This window comes from Ptiloglossa arizonensis, chromosome 2, assembly GCF_051014685.1.
Source record: "Ptiloglossa arizonensis isolate GNS036 chromosome 2, iyPtiAriz1_principal, whole genome shotgun sequence".
In the NCBI taxonomy this organism is placed as follows: Eukaryota; Metazoa; Arthropoda; class Insecta; order Hymenoptera; family Colletidae; genus Ptiloglossa; species Ptiloglossa arizonensis.
In genome coordinates, this window is record NC_135049.1 from 33,254,665 (window position 1) to 33,278,163 (window position 23,499).

The 23,499-nt window shown below is 42.4% G+C and overlaps 2 protein-coding genes across 6 annotated transcripts in view; one reads left to right on the forward strand and one right to left on the reverse strand.

Moving 5' to 3' along the window:
- Positions 1-165: 165 nt before the first annotated feature.
- Positions 166-7,537, forward strand: Sclp (leucine rich repeat containing protein 20 sclp). Of its 2 annotated transcripts, none has more exons than XM_076305208.1 (5): positions 166-574; positions 638-812; positions 5,900-6,043; positions 6,191-6,358; positions 6,458-7,537. In XM_076305208.1, exons 2-5 carry the CDS (start codon positions 656-658, stop codon positions 6,619-6,621), a joined length of 633 nt encoding a protein of 210 aa, XP_076161323.1. In that variant the 5' UTR covers positions 166-574; positions 638-655; the 3' UTR covers positions 6,622-7,537. The 2 variants fall into 2 exon arrangements, with proteins under 2 accessions (XP_076161323.1, XP_076161325.1); XM_076305210.1 differs by lacking the exon at positions 166-574 and adding an exon at positions 5,126-5,246 and having other exon boundaries at positions 675-812.
- Positions 7,538-9,240: 1,703 nt separating this feature from the next.
- Cip4 (formin-binding protein 1-like Cip4) overlaps positions 9,241-23,499 on the reverse strand; it is a 28,818-nt gene continuing 14,559 nt past the window's right edge. The window contains exons 2-11 of one of the 4 annotated variants that reach the window (XM_076305205.1): positions 16,600-16,715; positions 14,580-14,630; positions 13,570-13,876; positions 13,052-13,198; positions 12,597-12,956; positions 11,711-11,740; positions 10,900-11,207; positions 10,630-10,821; positions 10,284-10,408; positions 9,241-10,095 (exon numbers count right to left, since the gene is read on the reverse strand). In XM_076305205.1, coding sequence (XP_076161320.1) covers positions 9,938-10,095; positions 10,284-10,408; positions 10,630-10,821; positions 10,900-11,207; positions 11,711-11,740; positions 12,597-12,956; positions 13,052-13,198; positions 13,570-13,876; positions 14,580-14,630; positions 16,600-16,715 — 1,794 coding nt within the window. In that variant the 3' untranslated portion in view covers positions 9,241-9,937. Of the gene's footprint in view, positions 10,096-10,283; positions 10,421-10,629; positions 10,822-10,899; positions 11,208-11,710; positions 11,741-12,596; positions 12,957-13,051; positions 13,199-13,569; positions 13,877-14,579; positions 14,631-16,599; positions 16,716-23,499 lie in introns of all 4 variants that reach the window. The other 3 variants (XM_076305204.1, XM_076305207.1, XM_076305206.1) reach the window with 3 other exon arrangements.

A 23,499-nucleotide genomic window follows, 5' to 3' on the forward strand; every position in this document is an offset into this window, starting at 1 on the left:
CGACAGATCGCGGCTCACAGATCTAGCCGCACCTGGCCGTGCATACGCGCCAGTGCATCGGGCTCCCTACAGTTGTTTTCAAACAAAGAGAGTGAATCGAAACAAAGTAGTCAGCTGATCCGAGATGCATCTCTGGTGGGAGAGTCGTACGGCGAGGGCTTAAATAGCACCGCGTGGAGTTCTGCACGTCAGTGCCAGGCAGCGTCACCTGAAACGTTCTCGTTACGCGAAGTATCCGTGCAGCCTGTACGAAAGATCGAAGAAAACGATCGACGTCTCAGACGCGGTCGTCTGGTCGATGTTCTGTTAGCCGGATTCCTTTAACGAATCGGTCCTCTTTCACGAAAACACCGAACGTTCGCGGGAACGACGCCGAAGACGGTCTCGTGGCAACGATCTACTCGTCGGGAAAGTGCGTCTCCAACGTTCTTCGAACACGAGTAAAGGAACTGGACCTCGAAACATGATAGTTTCCTGATAGCGGATGATCGAGTGCTACCTGTCACTTCGAGGAAGAGAACCGTAGAAACTGTGCATTCGTATCGCTCTGTGCTCGCGATAGGGAACATCGACGGTAATCATAGGATTCGGAAGGGGATCGAATTCAAATAACTTACGTTTCCTCACGTTCGGACAGATCCTGATATCAGAAGAGATGAAACCACCCGCGTACAATGCCGATCAAGTGCAACAAGTATCTCAGGAACAAGGAGAGAGAAACGTGGCTATGGCTGTTCGTGTGCAGTTGGCGGGCCGGGCGATAATCAGGGTAGTTTCCCGTTGCGAGGAGGCCCAGGACAATTGCAATTTAGGTACGTTTGGTCCGTGACTGTACTCGTACGATCTACTTGGTGACATTAGTATTCAAGTTCTACCCGATTCACCGACACGGGCCAAGTTCCGACTCGTCTATCGCTTCGAACGGGCTTCCATCGTCGATTCGGTACGATAGGTAAAACGCGTGTGTTCAGACCCTGCGAGAGACTCGAGCATTGGAAGAGGTTGAAAAAGCTTCTCGTGATCGATGTTAGTTCTCGAAAGTTATCGTTTCCTTTTAAAGAAGAATCACCGATAAGGAAACAACGCTTCTCGACTTACGCCCAAAGTCGACTCGGATACATCGGATAGAATTGGTTGCCGAACCAACATAATTGTTTTCTCCGTGTTTCGTACTTTCTACGCCACGATATCTTTCCGCGTTTGAGGTATCACACTTTCGCTCGCACGAGGCTTTCGTCCGAGGAAAGAAACCTAGTTGAATCGAAACGTTTCTCGGTCGCCCCCTGCGTGCTTCGTTATTCGGTGAAGATCGATTCGGTAGATTTTCTCGTGCGACGCTTCGTTGGTGGAAAACGCGAAAACGAACCAATTCCGCGAAACGGACAGCAATTGTCTTAGTCATCGAGATACGATGATAACGTTTCGCCGATAAAGTGTCAGACAATAGGGTTCCGTACAGCGGCGAAACGTCGACACGAATTAATTACCTTGTCACATCGATGGTTGTATTCGAGTAATCTCGATCGGATTCCTCGAGTTTATTTATACGGTGAAACAACCTGTTGTTCACCACGCATAAAGAAAACCGCAAATCGTACACTGCGCGTTTAAGCGTCGACCGGTGGGCACAGCAGATCCGCTGATGACGCAATTCACGGCATCCCTGTCACGATGAAAATCGAAAGTAATTTTGCAACGGGTGTAAAATCGTGAAAGTAAAACGATATCGTTACGCGATAACTATACACTATCGAGTTATACGTATACTATTCACACGTGACATACGGTACCGAAAGCGATCCGTTCAACGGTCCCGTTTTTCGTAAAAGTTGAGATTTTAGGATGGTACAAGTGCGACAAAGTAACGTAAATTAATCGACACGTGTCACCGAGTGACCTTAAGGTACGTACGTTCAATTAGATGACTAATAAAATTGGCAACGCGATACGTGTTTCTGGCCGACCTTGATTCGTTGATTCGACCGACCCGTAACGAGCTCGACTTTCAAACTACCGTGACAAATTAGCTCGCGTAGCATTGCACGTCGCCGGGCTCGAGGTGGAAAGTTCGTTGTCGTTGCTGCGGAGGATCGATCGGATTGTCAAAGATCGACGATTACTCGCGCAGCACCCTGTATATCGCGCGACTCACTTCCTGAAAGAAAGAACGAGTCTCGTATCCTTGCCTTATCCGTGCACTCGGATAGATTTGAGACCTTTCCCAATGCCGCTTCATCCAACATCGGTCCGTTTCGATCTGCATCGGTGTTTTCTGTACCGTACGATCGGGCCCCAACCTCTACGAAACGTTCTCCGCTCCGTCAACGGAAACGATCCGGCAAAGATTTTTCGATATTGAATTTTCACGGCCGCGTTATCTGCATTTTTTACGATCCTGCCGCTGTTGAAAAACGTTACGGTAAAACCGTTAAAAGTAAACACGAGATTTCTAATCGGTAACTGGCGAAAGTCTCGAAGCGGAGAAAACGAGAGCGAGAGGTAAATACTTGGTAGCCACGCTCAAGGCGTCATTCTACGTACGCACGCGTGTCTCTGTAATAACGCTCGTTAGCGATACTCGGGAAGAAATGCCTTCGCAATAAGCTTCCAAGTAACCGTCGGCCATCGGTCCTTTTTGTAAAAGAGACAATGACCGATGGTGTCTCTCCGCGTCGGGCCGAGCTACCGAGAACTTGCGCTGTCATTCAAAAGGTTGATACGTACGCAATTCTACTTTGAACAACTACAGTTGTATCTACACTGTCGCCTGGAAATTTGAAATCACTTATACAGGGTATTCTAATAAAAAAGAGGCTGCTTTCAAACATCTTCGTCGAAGTCTCAACGTCTCCTGACGCGTGAACATCGAAGCCAAGACGACTTTTCCGAGCAATACTTCTTATCGCTCGTTGAAAATAAGAGCAAAAGTATTAAAGCGATTTCTTTTTAATGCGATACATTGTGCAAATAGCTCCTAATAGCTCAGAATTTCTCCAGTCTACGTGGAGAAAAAATTTCAGTTTAGAAACACATTAAAAGTGTTGTAACGATTTAAACGCAAAGTGATAGCGGTACTCGATGCCAGTTGCTCGCGTCAGGTACGCGCATGTAACAGGTGGCGGTGTTCTTCATCGCGGTAGCGGCTCGTGCATCGATTCGAGTAAAAGTGAAATGCTTGGTCGGGGTTCTAGCATAGATAATCGGTTGGATAAACATTGTGTTGCACAACTCGTGTCCGGTCTTTGTTCCTTATGCCACCCATGCATCAATTCGAACGCGTCGTGAACGTTACGCGTTACTTTTGTGAACGCGGCTTTAAAGCGCGGTTGCGATGCAATTGCATCGCAACGCGCGGTGCGCAATTTTAGCGTCAACGTGAAAATTTCACGATGCTTGGTAATTAAATAGAAACGATAGGAAACCGAGATCCCCGTGGAAAACAAGACAATGCGAGTTTAACGGTACCGCTATGCCTTCGGTGCAAGCGTGCATTTCTTTCCTTACCTTTTACCGTGACACGCGAGAACGTCGCACGGAACTGCGCTATCGAGAAAATTCGTGTTAACATTTAAAAGACGGAAATCGTTTCGATCCATTCTGCCGATACTGTTCTATTTCGAGATCGTCAACGTTTACAGACTATCGACTTTGATATCGTTAAACGTATATCGTCGACTGTGAGTCAACGGTCCATCAACGGGAAAGATGTCTTGCACGTTTTGGAAGCATCCGCGTACACGAAAGGTCAATCTCGGAATAGTGAACCGCTACAAGGCCTTGGCAGAGTAAATACGCGCGCTTTGCATGCCGTGCGAGAGTCGTTCCTTCTTCCTGATCCTTTTTACATGTATTTCCAACAAAGCGCTACTGGATTACTCATTCGTTACGTCATTTGATCGTTTGTGTCTATTGTCCTCCTGTCTATTCGAATTCAACTCTCGCTCGATACAAAGATTTCGGTCTCTTTCTTGACGCCACTTCTCTTAACGCATCGTTCATGTATCAGCGATTTAATACATTTTTACGTAAAATTTAATATTCATAAAATTATTGACATTTCTTGTATGCGCATGCTTTTCGTAAGAAGAAATTCTTACGTTGTCCGTTCAATAGGGTTGCAAGACTAGAACTTTACATACATTTGAACGAGCATCTTATCATTCGATCTGAACGTTACCCTGAAAAAAATGATTACGTTAGGATACGTTCCATGCGAAAAGATTTACGATTTAAATATCGGCAATAATTTCGTACCTGCAACACGTAAACAAGATCGAACTCCTCTGTACCGATACGGACAAAATGCGAGTGTATGCACCCTGCGCTACACGAATACAAGCACACAACGCGCTACCATGTAAGGAAACGCAACCTTAAATGGTAGCTTGCGACCGAAGCCATTTACTACTTTATTGTAAAAAGTCATCGTCACTGTCAATATATACAGTAAAACATAATCGGTTAGTCTGCTCGGTTAATAACGTTGAAATTCTCACGATGCTATGTTTTGTGCAATAAAAAGACAATTGCTTTGCGATACTTAATGAAAAAAGACAGCTCTTCGTTATCGAAACTTTTCAAATAACCGATACCAGATTTAAACTTCCAAGTTATATATAACGTATTATCTAATACTTTGTATCGTGTAAATAACGACCTCTTGCTTAAAATGATCTTACAAATAAGGCCTATCGATCGATCCGATCGAGTGAAAATATTCTTAATAATAGAAATTGTAAAACATTGGCTAGATCCGAATCGGAGTAGAGCGCGACTACAACTGGAATGAAACACGCAGGCGTAAGAAACATGGCTACGAAGAAATCTAGCGCGATACCGAACAAGCGAATGTCCCGCGTCTACATTCGTACCTTTGAAATGTATCCGTCAGGATTTTTCAATTATTTGAAATTCAAATGACAAATTTATAAATTTTAGTAACCGTGGCTGAAGTATAATTATCCGAAAGAAAACATGCAAGTACGAAGAACATCTTTAAAAAATTATTATTGTTTTTGCGTTCTGTTCTTATAACGCGTCAATTTCCGAAAAGTAGAATGAATGTCAAGGCCAGCGAACGAGTGCTATTTATTCCTGAAATTCATCGAGAATAAATGTTTCGCAGTAGGGTGGTTAGACGCCAGATTCGAGAACTCGTAGTGAGCCAGTCTGCCTTGGCAAGATGGCGAACGCCGTCACGAGAGTTGTGTTGCGTTGCGAAGAGGCACAAGAGAACGAGAGTCTCGGTAAATTGTTTTTTGATAACGATCTAAACAATTAGACCACTAGACCGTTGGTATTTTGTTTCTTGTGAAAATTTTTACTTAATCTCTTTCAAAACGGCATTATTGGTGCAAGCATTTTAATTTAGTTTGTGACCTACTTTCCGCTGCTACAGGTGTATCGCGGGTTTTATAAAAGAAATTGTGTACACTGTTAAAAATTGCACATTTTTGTTATAATTTTCGTTCGATTCTACGGAACGTAGAAAACGCCAAGTTAACGATGTCCCGGACCGTGCTTTAAACTGTAAAGTTTCAATAGTTATCTTTACAGAATATTGGTACATACTGACCTAATTTGACAGCATTGTCTTCATGATTCGATCATGACAATTGCGTAGACTATTAGTTTCTACGATTTGCTTCATATGTATATATGCTTCGTACATGAAATTACTAATATGTACATACATATATGTTAGAGAAATTGCGGTCGTAATTATAATAATTAATAAAGATTTTGGTTGTTTGAATATAAATTTTACACAAAACGTTCTTCGTGTATCGGAAAGTAATTATGCAACTGCTTACAATATTATCTTTTATTATTATTATTATTATTATTATTATTATTATTATTATTATTATTATTATTATTATTATTATTATTATTCCAGATCTGTCAGAATGCCAATTGATGCAGGTACCTGATGCAGTTTATCACTTAATGAGACACACAGAATTGAAAAGATGCGATCTTTCTGGAAATGTGATAACAAAGATTCCACCGAAATTTGCAGTGAAATTTTCACTGATCACTGGTAAGTCTGACAATGATAAAACACATACCTTAAATGAAAACTTTTTTAACCATTTTTTTTTTTAAATCATCTTTCTTTCTTTCTTTCTTTCTTACTATCAGTAATTTTTGAAATTTTATTGTAGTACAAATAGGTAATTGTTTCTAGAACTGAACCTGAGTCACAATCGAATGAGCAAGCTGCCAGAGGAACTTGCTGAATTGCAAGCTCTAGAAAGGCTGAACATTTCACATAATACTTTCATTGCTTTGCCACCTGTTATTTGCCGAATACCACAACTGAAGCATCTTCATGCCAATAACAACTCTATCATTGGTAGGTGTACATAGGAGATGTTTCAGATACTATCATTGATAACAAATCTAATTGAAACGATTACATTAATGTGTTAATCTCAAAATGTTTATTTTTCAGACGTAGACATTGAAAGACTGAGGCACGCTCCCGTTTTGGAATTTATGGATCTTCAAGCCAACCCGCTTACGCCTAGGATGCACGATCTTCTCGGCACTTTGACTCGAATTAGAGTCGAATTGACGCCTAGGCAAATCGAAGAATGGGAAAATCTTACCATCTGAAGCAGATCTTCGGCGCAAGGAAAATAATCAAATCTGCCAAAGGGGCGGATCGTCGAATGTTCGTCCTACGCGGACGTAGTTTGCTTCCGTTTATCTTGACTGAGACTGTTCAAGAGTTCGCGATCGAATCGTTGCGCGAATCAAGAACACAAATAGCAAGTATTTTGTACAGTGACTGTCTATGACTGACCGACAACGGGCGTGGCGGTAAACGGCAAAAAACGTATAACTTGTCAGGAAATCTACAACTCTTTGTGGATGACATTCTTCGCGATCAGTACTTAACAGGAAAGACTTGCCGCGTACCTGGAACTTTCTGCATTGATCTCGTGAATGAATATCGATCGTCACATCCTCTTCCCGTTTTGTACTGTGTGTTTTCTGTTTTCTAGATTTTATTCGGCCGCTCGCTCGTTTGGCCACGCAATGCTGTGATTGATGTACACGTTACATCGCGAGCTGCCGATCCAACTTATTACCATATTTTTACTAACTCCAAACAAGTATCCTGTAAATTTAAGATACGTTTTATTATTTTTTATGCGTGAACTGGACATATTGCGACATATTGTGTATAATCTATCGTACAACTGCCAATGTACGGGCCAATCGACTGCTAATATCCTCGCTATAATAGAGCGTTACTTCGATTTTATAAAAACACACACAAAAAAAGAATTGCTATATATATATATACATATATATAGCATAATCTCCAAGTAGAAGCGTCGATAACGTGAGAATTGACAGCTTTTCTGTGTTTAGATATGTATACGTATGGACTTGCAAGAACGTTTATATTTAATTTATATGTAGCTATGTGTACATGCACAATACACATCAGAATGTATTACTCTGTATTTCTGATCTAGTCAATTGTCCGTGAAATGTTGCAATATACTTTAAGAAACACAGATCCCTGTTTTTATTCCCTCAAACGCATCTTCTCTATATCGATTTACAAAAGTGTTAATAACGCGATAATAGTTTGCGCAACATTGAATAAAAGTAAATTAATGTTATCTGCACAGGTGAGGGAGAGAGAGAGAGAGAGAGAGAGAGAGAAAGTAGGAAATTGGACTTGCACGATAGTCACATAAAACAGCCAAACGCAGTACATTGGTTTAGTACCTATATTTTTTCAATATTAATAATAATTAATCATAATAATAATAATAATAATAATAATAATAATAATGATTATTATTATTATTAAACGTATAATGAGTCACAGAGTTAATTATCTACAATACTTGTTCATGGATATAAAATCACAAAATATACATAGAATGGACGCGGTTTAATGTAAAGAATTAAGGTAGACATATGAACTTTCTTTCTTTTTTTTTTTCCTTCTATCGTTATCTAGTGATTCTCGTTTCACTTTCACAAAGTGATACACGGCCTACAACAATGATCGGTTTGCTCGAGCAAAAAGTATTTCTCGGTTGACCTTCCGCCGAAGTCGACGACCGCGCACGAAAATACTGTCGACTCTTGCGATTTTCAGGCTTCTTGACGCTTTCGCGACTAACTAAAGATAAATAAAAAGAAAAAAGTCTCGTGGGTTGCGAACCCAAAGATGCGAGAGTGCTGGCGTGACTGTACGAAACGCAGCAAGACTTAACAATAAAATTGTATACGTCGATAGTGTGAAGAAGTTGCAGCGAATGAACTGGCAGCAACTGCGGCAGAGGAGAGGGTTACCGATCTCTCTCGTTTCACTTGCATATCATTCTTATATACCGAAGCTACATTCCTTATAATGAGTGATTATAATATTTTATATATATATATACATACATACATACATACATACACACACATATATATATATATATATATACACATATATATGTATGTATGCATATATATATATATAATTATATACATATACATATTTTTAATACGCGAGAATATATACGACTACACGATTTCGATACATCGCAATCGAATCTAGGACGAATTTAGGCTTTGTAACGGCGAAGCTGGGACTTCCTTCAAAAATAAAAAATGTGGAAACAAGGTGTGTAAAAAAAAAAAAAGTCAACGCCGCTATTTTGCATGTGTTCTTGCAAATGGAAGTAAATTTGTCGCTTCGTACGATACATCGAATCTGGCACTCACACACGTACCACTCGCTCCTGTTCTTCCTCCCATATCCCTTGTAGTATATACACAAATATATCCTAACTAAATTCACATCCAGGCAACATCGTAGAAACAAAACTTGGCCGATCAATCTTCGGAATCTACTTGCTGTACAGAGCACCACCTAATCACCTTCCTCTTGTCTTTAAAACGAAGACGTCGATTAATAAACTAATACAATAATAAAGGGCAATAATGACTCGAAATAATTGTAAAGTAGCGGCGTCACCTTTCTGTCGTTAGCAGCGGCAAGAAACAGAGACATTGATATGTTGAAAGAAAGAAAAAAATTCCATCATCGTTTCTGTTTATGTATAATATATTCGTTTAAGTAAAAAATATTAAAAGCACGAAGAGACAGACCAGTTTCTCGACCTTCAGCGAAAATAGCATGAATCGTTCGTGAGTTGCCTGCTTTACAATCAAATCGGTACAGAAAAAATAAGGTAGATAAAAGAACTCGTGCAGTTACAACAATCGCAATTTTTTAGTGTGACCTGTAGGCAGAGCTTATATTACATACATGAAAACTATTCACTTTCTTTAGTAGAGCTGCAAATCGTTCGCTTATGCACGACTAAAGTACAGAGGCACATTTCCAGGGCCATGAAGTGATCAGGGCGTGCTTTTCATAGAAAACAGTACCGTACCTCAGCAATATTGAATGCGTTCGATCAAACCCTTTCAATGGTTAGATGTAACGTCATTCTAAATAATCGTATGATCTTAATGTATCCTATTCAGAATTAATTGAGTTCAACTTCGCGATCAATTCGCTCAACAGAAGCTAGATCTCAGAACACAGAACTCGTTCTCCCTTTGTTCATCCTTGTTCGATAAGCTGATGGAAAACTGAGGGAAGTGTGTTGGAGGTAATTGACTAAACGTTCGACGAGTAATGTAACCTTGCTGAGAAGTCGGACCCATTGACACAATTTTAATTTTCGTTCGTATAAAATCGTCCAGTAACGTTTAGGCCCACGATTTAACAACAGAGTATTCTGAAATCCTATGCCAATCAACCAACACATAACCCTCGACTGGTGAAATCTCATAAGATTGCTATCTTTTATCGTTCAATGTACCGTATTGAACCAATAGCATCAATGACCTTCCTCTTTGAAGCTTTCCACTTCGTGATTGTTTAACGTCCTAAGAGAAGTGGCTAAGTGTTATAGAGGTGACATTCTATGTAAGACGTAGGTACAAAGCCCTCGATTGGTTGAGAAATGCGTCGGACACGCGTCCAGCCATCCCCTTGATCTAATTCAATCATGTACAACTCTTCTCCATCATACATCGGTATGGAACCTTCGCTAGTCGCTAAAAACACAAATTTGCAATTTATAGTTTCCTCGGACAGTCGTAACTTCATAACGAGGATAAATCGAGTTGCATTCTAAAATTGAATCCAATCGTACGAAAATCTGTGTAACTTCTATAGAGAAACAATTTTAAACGTTTACCGGATATAATAATAAATACAGTACCGAATCAAGTTACACACGTACCATCGAAAGGATAAAGAGCCCTACACGTTCCCAATGGCGGTTGAGCATCGATTTCGTCGACATAATACTCCTCGCCGCCGCTACCAGGAAGAGAAGTCCTCGATTCCCCAAGGCCAGATTCCGGGCTATTCGTGGAACTGTGCATCAGTACCGTAAAGCGAAAAGCGTGTCTAATTGGTCTAGTTAAAAATTCTGATTCTGTATTTATACGACGAGTTCAAAAACTCATCATTATTGCAGCAATTCTTCCGTTAACATAAAAAATAAGAAAAAGAAACGAGAGAACCATTCACCTCGGAGATCTTCAACCAAAGTCGGCAAACTGTATTGTCAATTGAAAGCTTACCCGTGTGTAGGTTGCGGCGTGCCCGGAGCACTTTTCTTATGCATCGGCTGATTTGCGTTAGCGTTGCTCACGCTGGAATCGGAAGCTGATCTCGAGAGGCTTTCCTCTCCTCCCGAATGACTGGATCTTCTTGAGCTCAACGGCCTCGTTGCGGAACCGTTGCTGGTGGGCTTCCGCGGCGCTTGGCTGGGACTGAAAAATTTTAACCGTACGATATACCGTGCAAGAAGTAGATCGTGACAGAAGCCTATTGAAATTCAGCAAGGTTACCTGGATAAATTGACGCCGGCGCGCATAGCTTCTTCAAGATAACCTTGAAACTTTGTTAACTCTGCGCCGAGTTTGTCCAACTTGTTACTTGATTGATTCAATTGTCCCTCTATGCTCATCGGATCACCTAACGCGGGATTCTGTTCGTACACGCCCTTCATCTTCATCAAACCGTCCCTTGCTGCGGTTTCTTGCTGAATCTTCGCCTGAATTTCATCGAGTCTTTGTTGCAGTCTCTTTTTACGTTGATTCGGAGGTAGATCGCTGCAGTCCTCCTTCGCGCCATCGCCATATCCCGGCACGTTATTCTGGAATTGTTTCAGTTAAGTATTGGGAATTCATAGAAACCTGTATCTCTATAAATGATGTAAGTATGTGCAATGAAGAACAAAGGAGAAGAAAGCACGCGATAATTACAGGTACAACACAATGTACGCGTTAATTCTACGTTACGATCGAAAGTTAAGGAGAATACAAAATCAACGATTGCCAATGTTATGTGCGTCACTAACGCGAGCATACTCGGATCTGAACAAACTATCGATGAAGGAAAATATACGATACGTCCGGTACGAGTCTGTACATATACAACTATTTCTCGAAACTGTTGAAAGCACGAAAACATTGTTTGTCTAAAAGTTATTTGATTTTCGACAGTTTGAAAAACAATTGCATGCACATACGCGATTGTTATGCATAAATTTTGTACGAAGGATGCATAAATTGCATAAAAATTTGTAAACGGTTCTCGGCACTCTGGTAAGGACTGTCAAACAAAAGACAATGGGCGATTGTAAAGAGAAGGACAGACCTTTAAAGCTATGCACACCTCGATCAACTTCTGTCGTTCGCATGAAACAAATTCCAAAAGCGTATCATTCAGCGCATGAATCGGTAAACGGTCTCAGGCGATAGCGTTGAGTAAAAACTCAGTTCTATTTTCTTTTCTATTTTTTTTCTTCTAAAAATTTCGTCATACGTGAAACGTTTAAAACCCTCTCAAGCCTCTGAGTTTCTACTCGACCGAGAAGACACATCCAACGGCACGCAATCGCTCGATATAGTTGGATGCAGAAAAGATATGCTGGTGTTGCACACGTTTTGCAGGCGAACAAGCGATCCATAACGTACTTACTAAGCACAATTGTATCCAAATTCATAGTCCACAGGTGATCGGAAACAAGAGACCACAGGCAGATCGAACCATCCACCAAATTAATAAAAAGTACAGAAGAAAGATAAGTTATGCTTGCCTCGCGAGTAATCGACACGACGATACGATATAACATACGATCGACGTAATCGAACAAAAGTAGAAACGAGCGTTCTACGTTTTGCAAAAAATTTGACCCAACGGTCGATACGGCGCTTATAAGAGTATAATCGAAAGAAGTCGCTCGAAAGATACCAATTGTACGAAAAATATGTATAGGTATATCATTCATGCCTCGAAAAATCGTATGCACATTACAGGCCTGCCGGCGGAGGGCGATGCAACTGCGTATTAGAAACAACAATACAAAAAGAAAAACAAAGACAGAGGGATCGTTTCGTGCATGTCGTAACTATCTTTCGTTCTTACTCGTGTTTTAACATTCTTGACGAAAGAGGGTGAACGGATGCTCGATTCACAGTTATATTCGTGACACAATTAAAAAACTACGATTTTGGAGATATCGCTAACGAACAACATTTACCTTGTTGCTACTGAATATGCCGAAAATGCCGACTCTCTTTTTGATCTTGCCACCGGAAACAGTGCCTTTTGCCGTCAAATGGTGATTGTGTATAGGTTGCATCACTGGCTGCGACAGTTGACTATTGCTGTCGTACGTTTTAGCAACGGAGAGATCCTCGAACGGGAAATCACCCGGTGGTTGGAAACCGCTCTTGTAACGCTCGATCACCAACAATGTGTCTTCCTTCTCGTTGATTTCGTTTGCTGCTTTCTCGATACCGTCCAAACACTGAGCAATTATCGGCGCCACCGCTCGTTCAATTTCCACAGACTTTAGCATGTAGTTCCGCATATTCTTTATCCGTTTTTCGTCCAGTTCCTGCAACCAAGTATAACGTTTTAGAGTCGAAAAATGTAACGACAGGTACGTACACTATTCCGATTATCTCGGTAGAAGTCGCGACAAAAAAATACCTGAAGGTGCTGAAATACTTCTGGCATTGCCGTGTGATAGTGCAGAGTTTGCATGTCATTTGTTTTCTGTAACTGATTCGCGTACTCGGTCTTAGCCTCCTCGCTTTGTTGAGTCTTCAATGTCATGTTCATTCTCTGTTTCTCCACCTAGATACGAATCGATCGAACAAAATTTAAGAAAGGAACAGTGAATAACTATAGGTTCTACACACGTGATGCTACGCCCTTACCTTCGTGTTGAAGTATACTAGGGAGAATCTTTGATAGCAAAATTTTCAAAATTCAAAATAGACGAGGTTTATAATATATCTTTGTAACTGTGAACTGCCAAGAAATTTATATCGAAATTTTTGTTGAAAGTATAACACGTTGAGTACGACTGTTGAAACACGATGAGTGTCACCGAAAGTGATCAAAAATATAAGTACTTGTACGTACGTAAGTATACTTGTACGTGCGAAACAGGGAGGAAAGGTAAGGGTGATATACAACGATATAGAGAAAAATCATCCACGTACTTCCGCCCTCGAAAGATTAAGATCTGCATCTGCCCGCTGATAATTCTCGACGGACCTTTCCGCCTCGCGAAAAGCCTTCTCGTAAGCTTTCCTGGCACGCTCCAAATTCCCAATCTGACCGGTCAGAGTCGTCATCAATCTAGCGCCCTCTTGGAGGTACTTCTTGCGATCCTCCTTGAAATCTTTCACAAGGATGTTCAACTCTCTCAGCACGTTTGCCTGTAGATTTTCTGCAATCACTTCCCTCTGTCCCGCCTGATCGTTCACCTCGTTCAATTCCATTTTGAACGCCCGGCAAGGGCTGTACCTGCGTATAAACAAACGTAAAAATTAAATAAAAAAAGAAAACAAATCGATACTAACGACAGAAGAGAGCAGGGGGAATCGTTAAATCACAGCCCACGCGAACGAATATGACGCACAAGACGAGAAGGCTGCCCGAGAAAAGAATCGAGCTGGATCGTAGAGGCGCGAACCGAGCGAGTTACTGAACTTATAAAGCGACTCGCCCACACCTTCAGATAAGAGATTAGCTACTGTTTTCCATCTACTATTGCCTCGCGTATAATGCTAAAGAGTCGTACGCGAGTACGATTTTTCCTTTCTCGATGCGTTGCGTTTGCTTTCCAATCGAGAGGCCCTCCGCGTCCAGTGTCTTTAGAACTGTTGGAGAAACTTGCTTCGAACTGTTCGAGGCATGGAGCGATTCCTGGCAAAAGGAACAAGTATCGGGAATCGATGTTCGCGAGAAAGAAGGACGAATGTAAAAAAAAAAAAAAAAAAAACGGCTCGGACAAAGGCTGGAGATTTCCTCCACCAGGGAAACGAGGCATACGTTCTTTCCAGAGATCGTCTATTAAAATGTAATTTACGCGTTTGGATGGGAAGCAAAACGTCGCTCGATGCATAGTTCGAAATAGGAATTATTTTGAAGGATTATTCACGTCAGGGAACGCATCACTACCGAGCCGTGGATCCGGTATTACGCCTCTATGTTGGCTCATACTTACTGATAATCCTCCTCCTCCTTCTTCTTGGGTTGATAGCTTTTCACGAGACGTCTGCAATCAGAAGCGAAACAAGATTACCGATGCACGTGCATCGCCTGACCCGCGAGAAATATTGCGCACGCTGCCATCCCTAGATGGGTGAATAATTTTCGTATAATTCGTGCAACGCATCGAAAGAAACTCGACGTTTTAAACACTGCCTCCATTTTCGTGCCGTTTGCGGTTTGACTTTATTTGCAGACTCTGTCTCGGTTGAACGTCCATTACAAAGTGAAATTGGGAACGTTCGTAAGGAAAAGATGCATCACGGCCGCGCGGTTAAATTACGATTTCTGTAAAACAGACGAGCCGCTCATTTTTCAGGCATCAAAGTTACAGATTACGTTTAGTCATACATGTGGCAAGAACGTAACAAAGACCGAGTCATTCCAATTCGAACGACGAACGACGAGCGAGCAATAAATGTGTGTCAACTTCTAAATGCATTATCATCCGGAAGTTGACGTGTCCTTGATACCAGATCAACCATACGTTGTCGGTTGTGAGTCGTGCTCCGAAGCTGGGAAACGTTCGTGAAAACGGACGGCGATTTCTAAAATACCTAGAACCGCACGCTTATAAACCACGAGGCAAGTTCAAGTACGTCCGTGTCAGATCGGAAAAGCTATTTTTGAGTCGGCTCCAGCTGCTTTCGCGAGATCTGGGTTGCCATCCAAAAACTGGATAAGCTATTTCCAAGTCTATGCGACTTTCTCTCGCTGGGTCTGAGTTAACATCCAAAACGTGGGACAGCTAATTCTGGGTCAACTCGAGTTCCCCTTTCCAGGCCAGACTTGCTATCTAAAAAACGGGAAAGCTATTTTTCCAGTGAACGCGAGTTCCTCTCGATCCAAGTTTGGATCGGTGTCCAAAAATTCATCGAGCAACACACGCCGCACTCCGTTAATTAATCCGAGAAACTCGCGAGATACCGAAACGCTCTCAATTCGAAGAATGCCGTATTTGCGCTGTTCGGAATGCTTTTAATGAAAATCAACGGTGCAACGAGGGAAATTACCGCGCGGCAAACGGTACTCCATTTGTACGAGTAACACGAGTATGTATCGCAGAAATTACGGAGCATTAAGGCAGAAGGAACGTGCTCGTGATAATTTATATGCAGTGGAACGAACGTGCAACGACGAGATAGACGTGTGTGACAAGCACGCGGAATTATTGTCTGGATTCATATCCGCGGACCGATTAAGGGACAACGATAACGTTCGCAATAATTAAGCGAACAGATTCGAAAGAAATCGGCACCTTTGCGTGGCTCCTGATGCGCTTCCTCCTTCGATTACAGTGCCCGATACGAAGCCACAAAGGAGCACCGCTTCAAATATCGCACGATTCGATCGGAGAGATTTTATTCTCGGTTTTGCGTGTGCGATCGATCTTCGAATCGTTCGATTTTTAGAAAGTATACTAGAATGTCGATTGTCGGGACAAATGGGGAGACTAAATTGCCCGATACAATTGACGATAGCACTGTTGCTCGAACATAAAAGCTTCTTTCTATTTACGCGTTCCCAGTATTCGAACGATCGGTCAACATCGGTATATTAAGAAAATTTGAACAACCCCGAGTTCAATCGATCTTTCCCGAAAAAAGAAATCGTTTCGTCGGTACGTTTTCAATTTACACGTAGAATTAGTGTACATATAGAAAAAATAGACTTCTTTCGAGACATTCGTCGGAACAAAAGCGTGCAACAGTAAACGACATTCACGGACAAACAAGGGGGCCCTTTAATACAATATTACTCCGGCTACATCTTCCGTCCGTGAACTCATGGGGTGCGTGAGACACACTCATTATACAGGATGTCCCATTGAAATCGTTAACCTCGGATACTCTGTCCTTTGTTAATTTATGTACAAAAGAAAAAGCACTTATGCCAAGGTTAGGCGGTCTGACACGATCGCATAAATAAATCTCGTGTGGTTTATGTACGCGACAGGTGATCCGATCGATTCTTACCTGAGCTTCGCGGCGTACTCCACTTCGATGGCGCATCGATCGCGAATAAAGTGGCCATACCTTTCGAGGAACTCTATCCCTTTTTGTGTGTGCAGGGATAGATTCTCGAACTGGTCCTGTAACGAAAACAAAATGGACAAATTGAACGGCGGTGCCTTTATGCTTCAAGATAGTAACGCTTCGTTGAAAATGACCAACACCGTAAACAATTTTTCAAATATTTCAATCGTTTATAAATTCAGCTGAATTCTATGCCTGAAAATTCACGTCGGTGCAAAAAAAGATTTGTCACTTTTGCACGAATGTCTAATTTGAAACGAAGTTACTAGTTTCGCTTTCGCACGAAACATAATTCGTTTGACTGTCAATTGTGTACGTTATCATTTTCATTGGATAAATGGAGGTTATTTTTAGCGAACAAATTCGTCTTCCAACGTCGAACAAACTTATCACGACCAGCTGTTTGCATCGATATAATACGTTTAAAAATATTTCTTTCCGTTCGGAACGATCGTTACTGTTTTTCATAGATCGACTGCTTCCGAATTCGTGTTCATTTTGATCGCGATAAGTCGTATCGCTGTTATTTTCGTAAAATTTCTCTCGAACGGGACAGAAAGTCATCTTTCGCGCGACGCACGAAGCACACTGAGGAAGTTTCTCGGAGACGTCGAGACATCGACGTCTTCTAAGAAACAGAACGAGATGGAAAATTTTTCGTTCGCAAATACGATCGATAGTAGCAGGCATCGCGATTGCCGAATGTGAAAACCTCTTGGCACACGTACGCGAATCGCCCTAACCGGGACAATGAGGGATTTCGCAAGGTTGCACGGCTGGTAGAAAGATTTCTGACCGTTTAGCGGCTCGTCACGAAAAGTGAAACTGGACTCTCCACTGGTTGCGTTGCCGCAACGTGCACACTGCCTACATAGTCGACAGACAAGAGGCCAGAGACCATAGACTCCGCCGTTTATCGGCCTTATGAATCGCAAAACGCTGTTGCACGCCGTCAGCCTCGACTCGCTCTTTCTTCTGCCGACAAATTTCCCATTCAGATATTGGCCGACTCTCTATGAATGGAGCGCGTTACACACGGGATGATCCTAAATGACTGGTCAAAACTTTGAACACGAGTTCTATATACTGACACTGTCGCGACTAATGAAACAGAGCTACCTTTTTCCGTTTTCAAAAGTTCGAATCCATTCATATAGCGCGTCCCTCAGCGAGACACAGCTGACTATCGTTATCGTAGTACCACGTATATCTTTTTCAAACATACCTTTCCACGATCACCAATTTTTCGGAAACACTCTATACGGACATGCACTGACAAATCACTACCGATGACCGACTCGGTTAATTAGAAACATGATTCATTTGTACCAACAAAACGTACGATTACACTGAAATACTACTTTATTTCCAACAACCTTTTTTGTATATCAACGTCGAACAACAACGTAGCGACGAGATATTGAGAATTCCCGCGATTCTGGGAACTACGGAATAATGACACACTCACCCGCAGCGGAGTCGTGGAATGTAAGCTTTATCGTTCAAGGACGATCCTGGTCTTTCAACATTTACGCTAGTCGCGGCTTAAGGACAAATCGAGCTCCGTTCCAGCGTTTACTCGGATCGTGTTCAGAGAAAGAGAGTGGCGGGGTGGGGGAGAGAGAGAGAGAGAAGCCAATCGGGTCGCCTATGTTGGCATTCGAAACGCGTTACTTTCATTTCCAGCAAGTAGCCATTCAAGGGCCACGCACTGATTGTGAGACGAGACAGCAGATGCGTATACCTCGTCGATCCCAGTCTTTCCTTTCTGGTGGTCCACCTAGCCAGATACAAAAAAGATCGAGATCTCGTGACGCATCGATGTCACGCGTCCGGGATATATGTATCTGTACACGCTGTGCTGGCCTCTCGAGTGTATCGAAGTAATTAGCTTTCATCGTAAATACAGGAACTGGCGGCTAGAAAAGCTGCGAGTCGTCAAATTGTACGTTTGGAACTTTACTAATTGCTTTAATTCGTACAAGTTTATTCCAATGGAATTTTTGTTTCGTTAATTTTTTGGTCGCATCTCCAATCCTAAACGCAGTATGCACACAATATGCTAAGCTAGAAATACGAATGAAACGTTAATGAAACGAATGTTCCATTAGAATGTAAATTTGACGCGATACAGTGGATCGATTAAATCGTGTTTGACATAAAAAAATAAACCTCGTAATTATCCATATCCTGTCAACTAATTATTTGAAGAGAAAGTATTATACAACGAATGCGCCGCTAAACTATACTAGTACGTACATTTAGCGTAAGAAAATCGGATACATACCGGTACGATCCGCTAGCCGTTTCGCGGAATGAGTAATAAAGTACCAGTAAAGGAGGCTGTAGCGTTAATCGGTGATACACACTTCGTCTAGTATCTAGAAGCCGTGATTGTAATATTCTTTTGTAGGAGATTTTACGATACCGATTGGCGTCAACCTCGTTTTGCAGTCGCAAATGGAAAATAATCGCGCGCTACGCACAAAGTAAAACATGATACCCGCACGGATGTCGATATGCATGCAGCGATACGATCCTACGCGTACATCGATACGCGTCTAAATTAGATATCGAAGTTCTACGACGCGGAGCCGATCACGGATCCGCGAACCATTTCCAGGGAAACCTATTTTTCCCGATCGTGATCATCGCGGCTTTCTCACTGTGATAACTGTACAGCAGTCCCATCACGGCCTGAGCAATTTGCGACTAAATAATGGAGAACTGGTAACGCAGGTGATAGTCGAACTCCGACTTTCGAACGCATGGAACAGGAAAACCTATCATTTTAACTCTTTCCCCCTCGAACCATGCGCGCTCTGTCTCGACGGAAAACGGATTTTATTTTCGCACCGTTATCAACGGTATAATTATTGAATCAGCCTGTGCCTGTTATTGGAGAAAATACGGATATTACGTGAAACAATTTAGAGGAAATGTTCGAAACAGGATGTTACGTTAATCGAAATATAGGAAAAGCAAATGACAATGTTAAGAAACCAACCACCATACAGGATTGCAACCGCTCGGCGTACTAGCGCTGTTCTCATGGCCCTCAAAATATTTTTATCCATTCGCTACATTTTGTTTAGGGTGTTTAGCTGTGAAAGTGATTTATCGCGAACAAAATCTACAAGAGGTATACAACATTTTTTCGATTTACTCGATCTTCTGTATCGTTACACCTGGTACACCCGTTTGGTCTTGCGCGAGCAACTCTCCTTGTCTGATCAATTTCTTAAATAAAATATCATTACAATATTTGAGAAATAAACTGCCTTCTTGCACAGATACGATAGCACCGTAGCGTATTTTTGAGCAGTCTAGACCGATTCAACGATCGAAAATCTTAGTCGTTGTAATCGAAACTATTCGATTATCAGCCGATAGAATTCGAATGATATTACAGTCCATTATTTGGAATCGATTTTCAGCCAGCAGAGCGCCCCGATGAATCGGTCTGAACCCTCCTCCTCCCCCTCTCCCTCCAGTTCTGCGTTTTCTATACCGCAGGTCGATAGATGGAAAACGCACCGCCGCCCCTATGACTCACCCTAGCCAGACCTTTTTCAAAGAGGTGCACTTGCATGTCGACCTAACCTTGCTTGCGCAGACTATACAGGCCGGTTAGGTCGTCCCCGGAGATAAGTTCGGGTTCTCCATTATGCACGCGAACAGCAGGTATCTTTGTCGGAGCACCTGTCCTTGATATCTGCTACTTTCTTCTCGCTTTTACCTTCGTCAGACTTACGAGCATTCCGTTCGTCCTCGATAGATGTTTGGAACTCGACTTTCGAGATCTCGAAGATCTCACGGAACTCGACGAAACCGAATTTTATCGTGATTCTACTGCGACTGAGCTTCATATTGCGTTTGTTTCTATCTCTGTATATTGTATTTTATTTAAGTCTTAAATGTTCGTATAAAATTCGTATTATTATTATTATTATTATTATTATTACTATGTTGAGTATCCAGTGGTATCGAGTGCCAAATACACGACAGTATAAAATCGTCACTTTCCCAGAGAATATTGTTGGATCGTTATTTCGAGCAATTGTGTAATCCTGCTAATCGTTCTACGTTAGCAATCCTCGTAATGGAAAAATAGCTATTACGCTAGAATATGCGACCAGTAAATTGATTTCACATGGAAGAGTATTTTAACGTCCATTGCTACACAGAAAATCATAAAATATTCGAATCGGAGTAACCGATATTGTTCCAAAAACTCCTATATACCGGAGGAGAAAAACTATATCGAGCGTACATACAAGTACAAAGTGACCCTCGATAAAACGAATTTTCTCGCGGTTCATTTCCAAAGTGGAACACGATGGCGCCGAAAATACACGGTCTGCCGAAAGGAAAAAAACGATAATAACGTTGCTCCCAAGAATGGAACACGGTGCTAATTAATTCGTCGAGAGCGATGCCGAGGAAAAGCGTTGTTCGCGTTGGTCGCGGTGCCGGGAAAACCGGGGAAGACGAGACCGTGGAAAATCAATAGGCAAGCTGGAAATACACTGTCGCGAGAAGCGAGCGAAAAAGAGCGTTGTAAAAATAGTTTCGAAACAAGAGACAAGTGAACGAGAAACGAAAGCCTGCGGACTCGGGCAAGTGTGTATTATGATTCACGAAATCGTACTGGGGTGGTTTTTATTTACGCACCCTCTGCCACCCTATCGATCCTGCATTTTCACTGTACATTCACGCGACATTAAAGAGAGACAGAGAGATCGCGGGAGTGGCCGCGAGAGGGTAAGAGAAACGGATAGGGTGACGAACGGACCAGACAACGAGAAACAAAAAGAGAAATTTGTTGCGCGAGAAGACGAAATTCGCCAACTCGAAAAAACGAAAACGTTCGCTCGTATCGAGAAATTATTTGTACGGCCAAGATAATGGGCAATACAGAATTATCTGCGTAGATCTAAGTATCCAATGGACGAATTAGAACGATGTTCTAACGCGATAAAAGTCATCGATCGGTGTTCGTTAAATATTGACACCCGGCCATCTTTATATATAAATGGGGCGTGGCTCGCTGGAAAACTTAAACATTTTGTTGCACATCGTGTTTGCTGTACTACGTATTCCGATGAGTGTTCGAGGGGCGGGGGAACACCCAAGATTAATATTTCGAGTCACTCGAGCGTTCCTATACCGTACTGTCAGATTTTCTAGAGTTTTAGAAAAGCAATGTTATCTCTGCTGATCTTTATACGACAAGGCAGAAATTTTTCAGGCAATTTTTACGGGTATGGCGTACTACTGTCCTAACACGTACAACTTAAAATTTTCCTGGCATCACCGATAATCGCAACAGCGAAATATCAGAGGTGTGAAACTTTGGAGGATAATTTCATCTTTTGAAACTATAGTTACCTCGACTAAACATTCGTTATGTCGGCTATGATTTTTGTTACCGTACAAACGCGCAAAGTTCCATAAAAATCTGGCTTCGGACAGTTCGCGCGAATGTTCCCTCGTTAAACGTACGCAAACTTTTGATCGACGATGTAGAACGCGAGGACGATCAGACGCGAGTTACGTTCACAGGGAGAAGCACGGATACGATACGCGGTGCATCTCGCATCTCGTTCGTAGCACAGCGTCGGTGTGTGCGTGTTGACGAGTATCCAGTGAAACACGAGAGCACGGTGGCTGCACTTAATAAGCAGACGAAACGTTGAACCGACTGCGAGCGTACGTGCGCGTCTAGCGCCGGTGACCCGTGCAACGCATACGGGTGCACGCAACGTGCACTCGAGGTGGTGCATAACTGAACGTGCATAGGAAAAAAGACGAACACAAGAAAGACTAATTGTTAGTGCAGTCGCGAGACTCGTTGACGGATACATGGTGCAAGGCTGTTGCGCGACAGAAACGTTCGGAATGCGCCGCCTTCTCTTTAATGCAACCCTATAGGAATAATCCCCGAGGGAGATACGCTCTTCAAGGTACATTCGAATGTCTCTCGAAAATAGCACGCATTAACCCCTCACGAGACAAGGAATTTTCGTTAGGCGAAAGACTCGACGACTATCCGCGCGTAGCGTTTGGGTGTCTGTTTTAAGGACCGTTTTTCGAGAAATCGCAGCCCGCGATAGTTCGTTTTCTACAAATGGGACATAGACGGGGTCTCGACGACTCGAAAGGTACTCGATAACTGTTCACACCCCAAAAATCTGCTCACAGACGTTAAATAGGGAACGAAAACCGAATACTCTCGAACAACGAAATTCAAACGCAACCCTCTTCCGTTTCGTTTTGTTCCGTTCCTCGTGATCTTTAAACGACGGACGAGTCGCTTGCATTACTCCACTTACTGGTGCTCGATGAACGATGCGAATCCACCGTGATCTCGCCACAGGCACGAAGAAATCTTCCAAAGCTGACCGAGCCAGGGTTTTCGCGCGTTTTTCGAGCACGAGGCAGACCTTCGCTCTCGAGCTTTTAATAGACGTCATAAATCGTCCGCACAAGTGCGGGTTCTATCGAAGACGAATCGCTCGCCGCTCATCGATGATTTATCGCGCACCCTTGATTTTCTAATTAAGAGACGCGCAACGAATCGAACCAACCGTTTTACGTCGTGACGTTTATGTCAAGCTTATCGAATTCCACGAAGTTCTGTCTTCGTCGTATAAGGGCATGTCGTTCCTCGGTAATCTTGAACGGTCGGTTGCTTTCGCTGCGATTACGGTGTACGCCGCGTACGAAAAATGTGCTTTTTAAAACCGATATCGCCTTGTTCGCTCTTGGATTGAACGTCACGGGGCCCGCTCCAAAAGCAGCGATGATCAGATCGTGGCACGCGTCGCGAACAAAGTG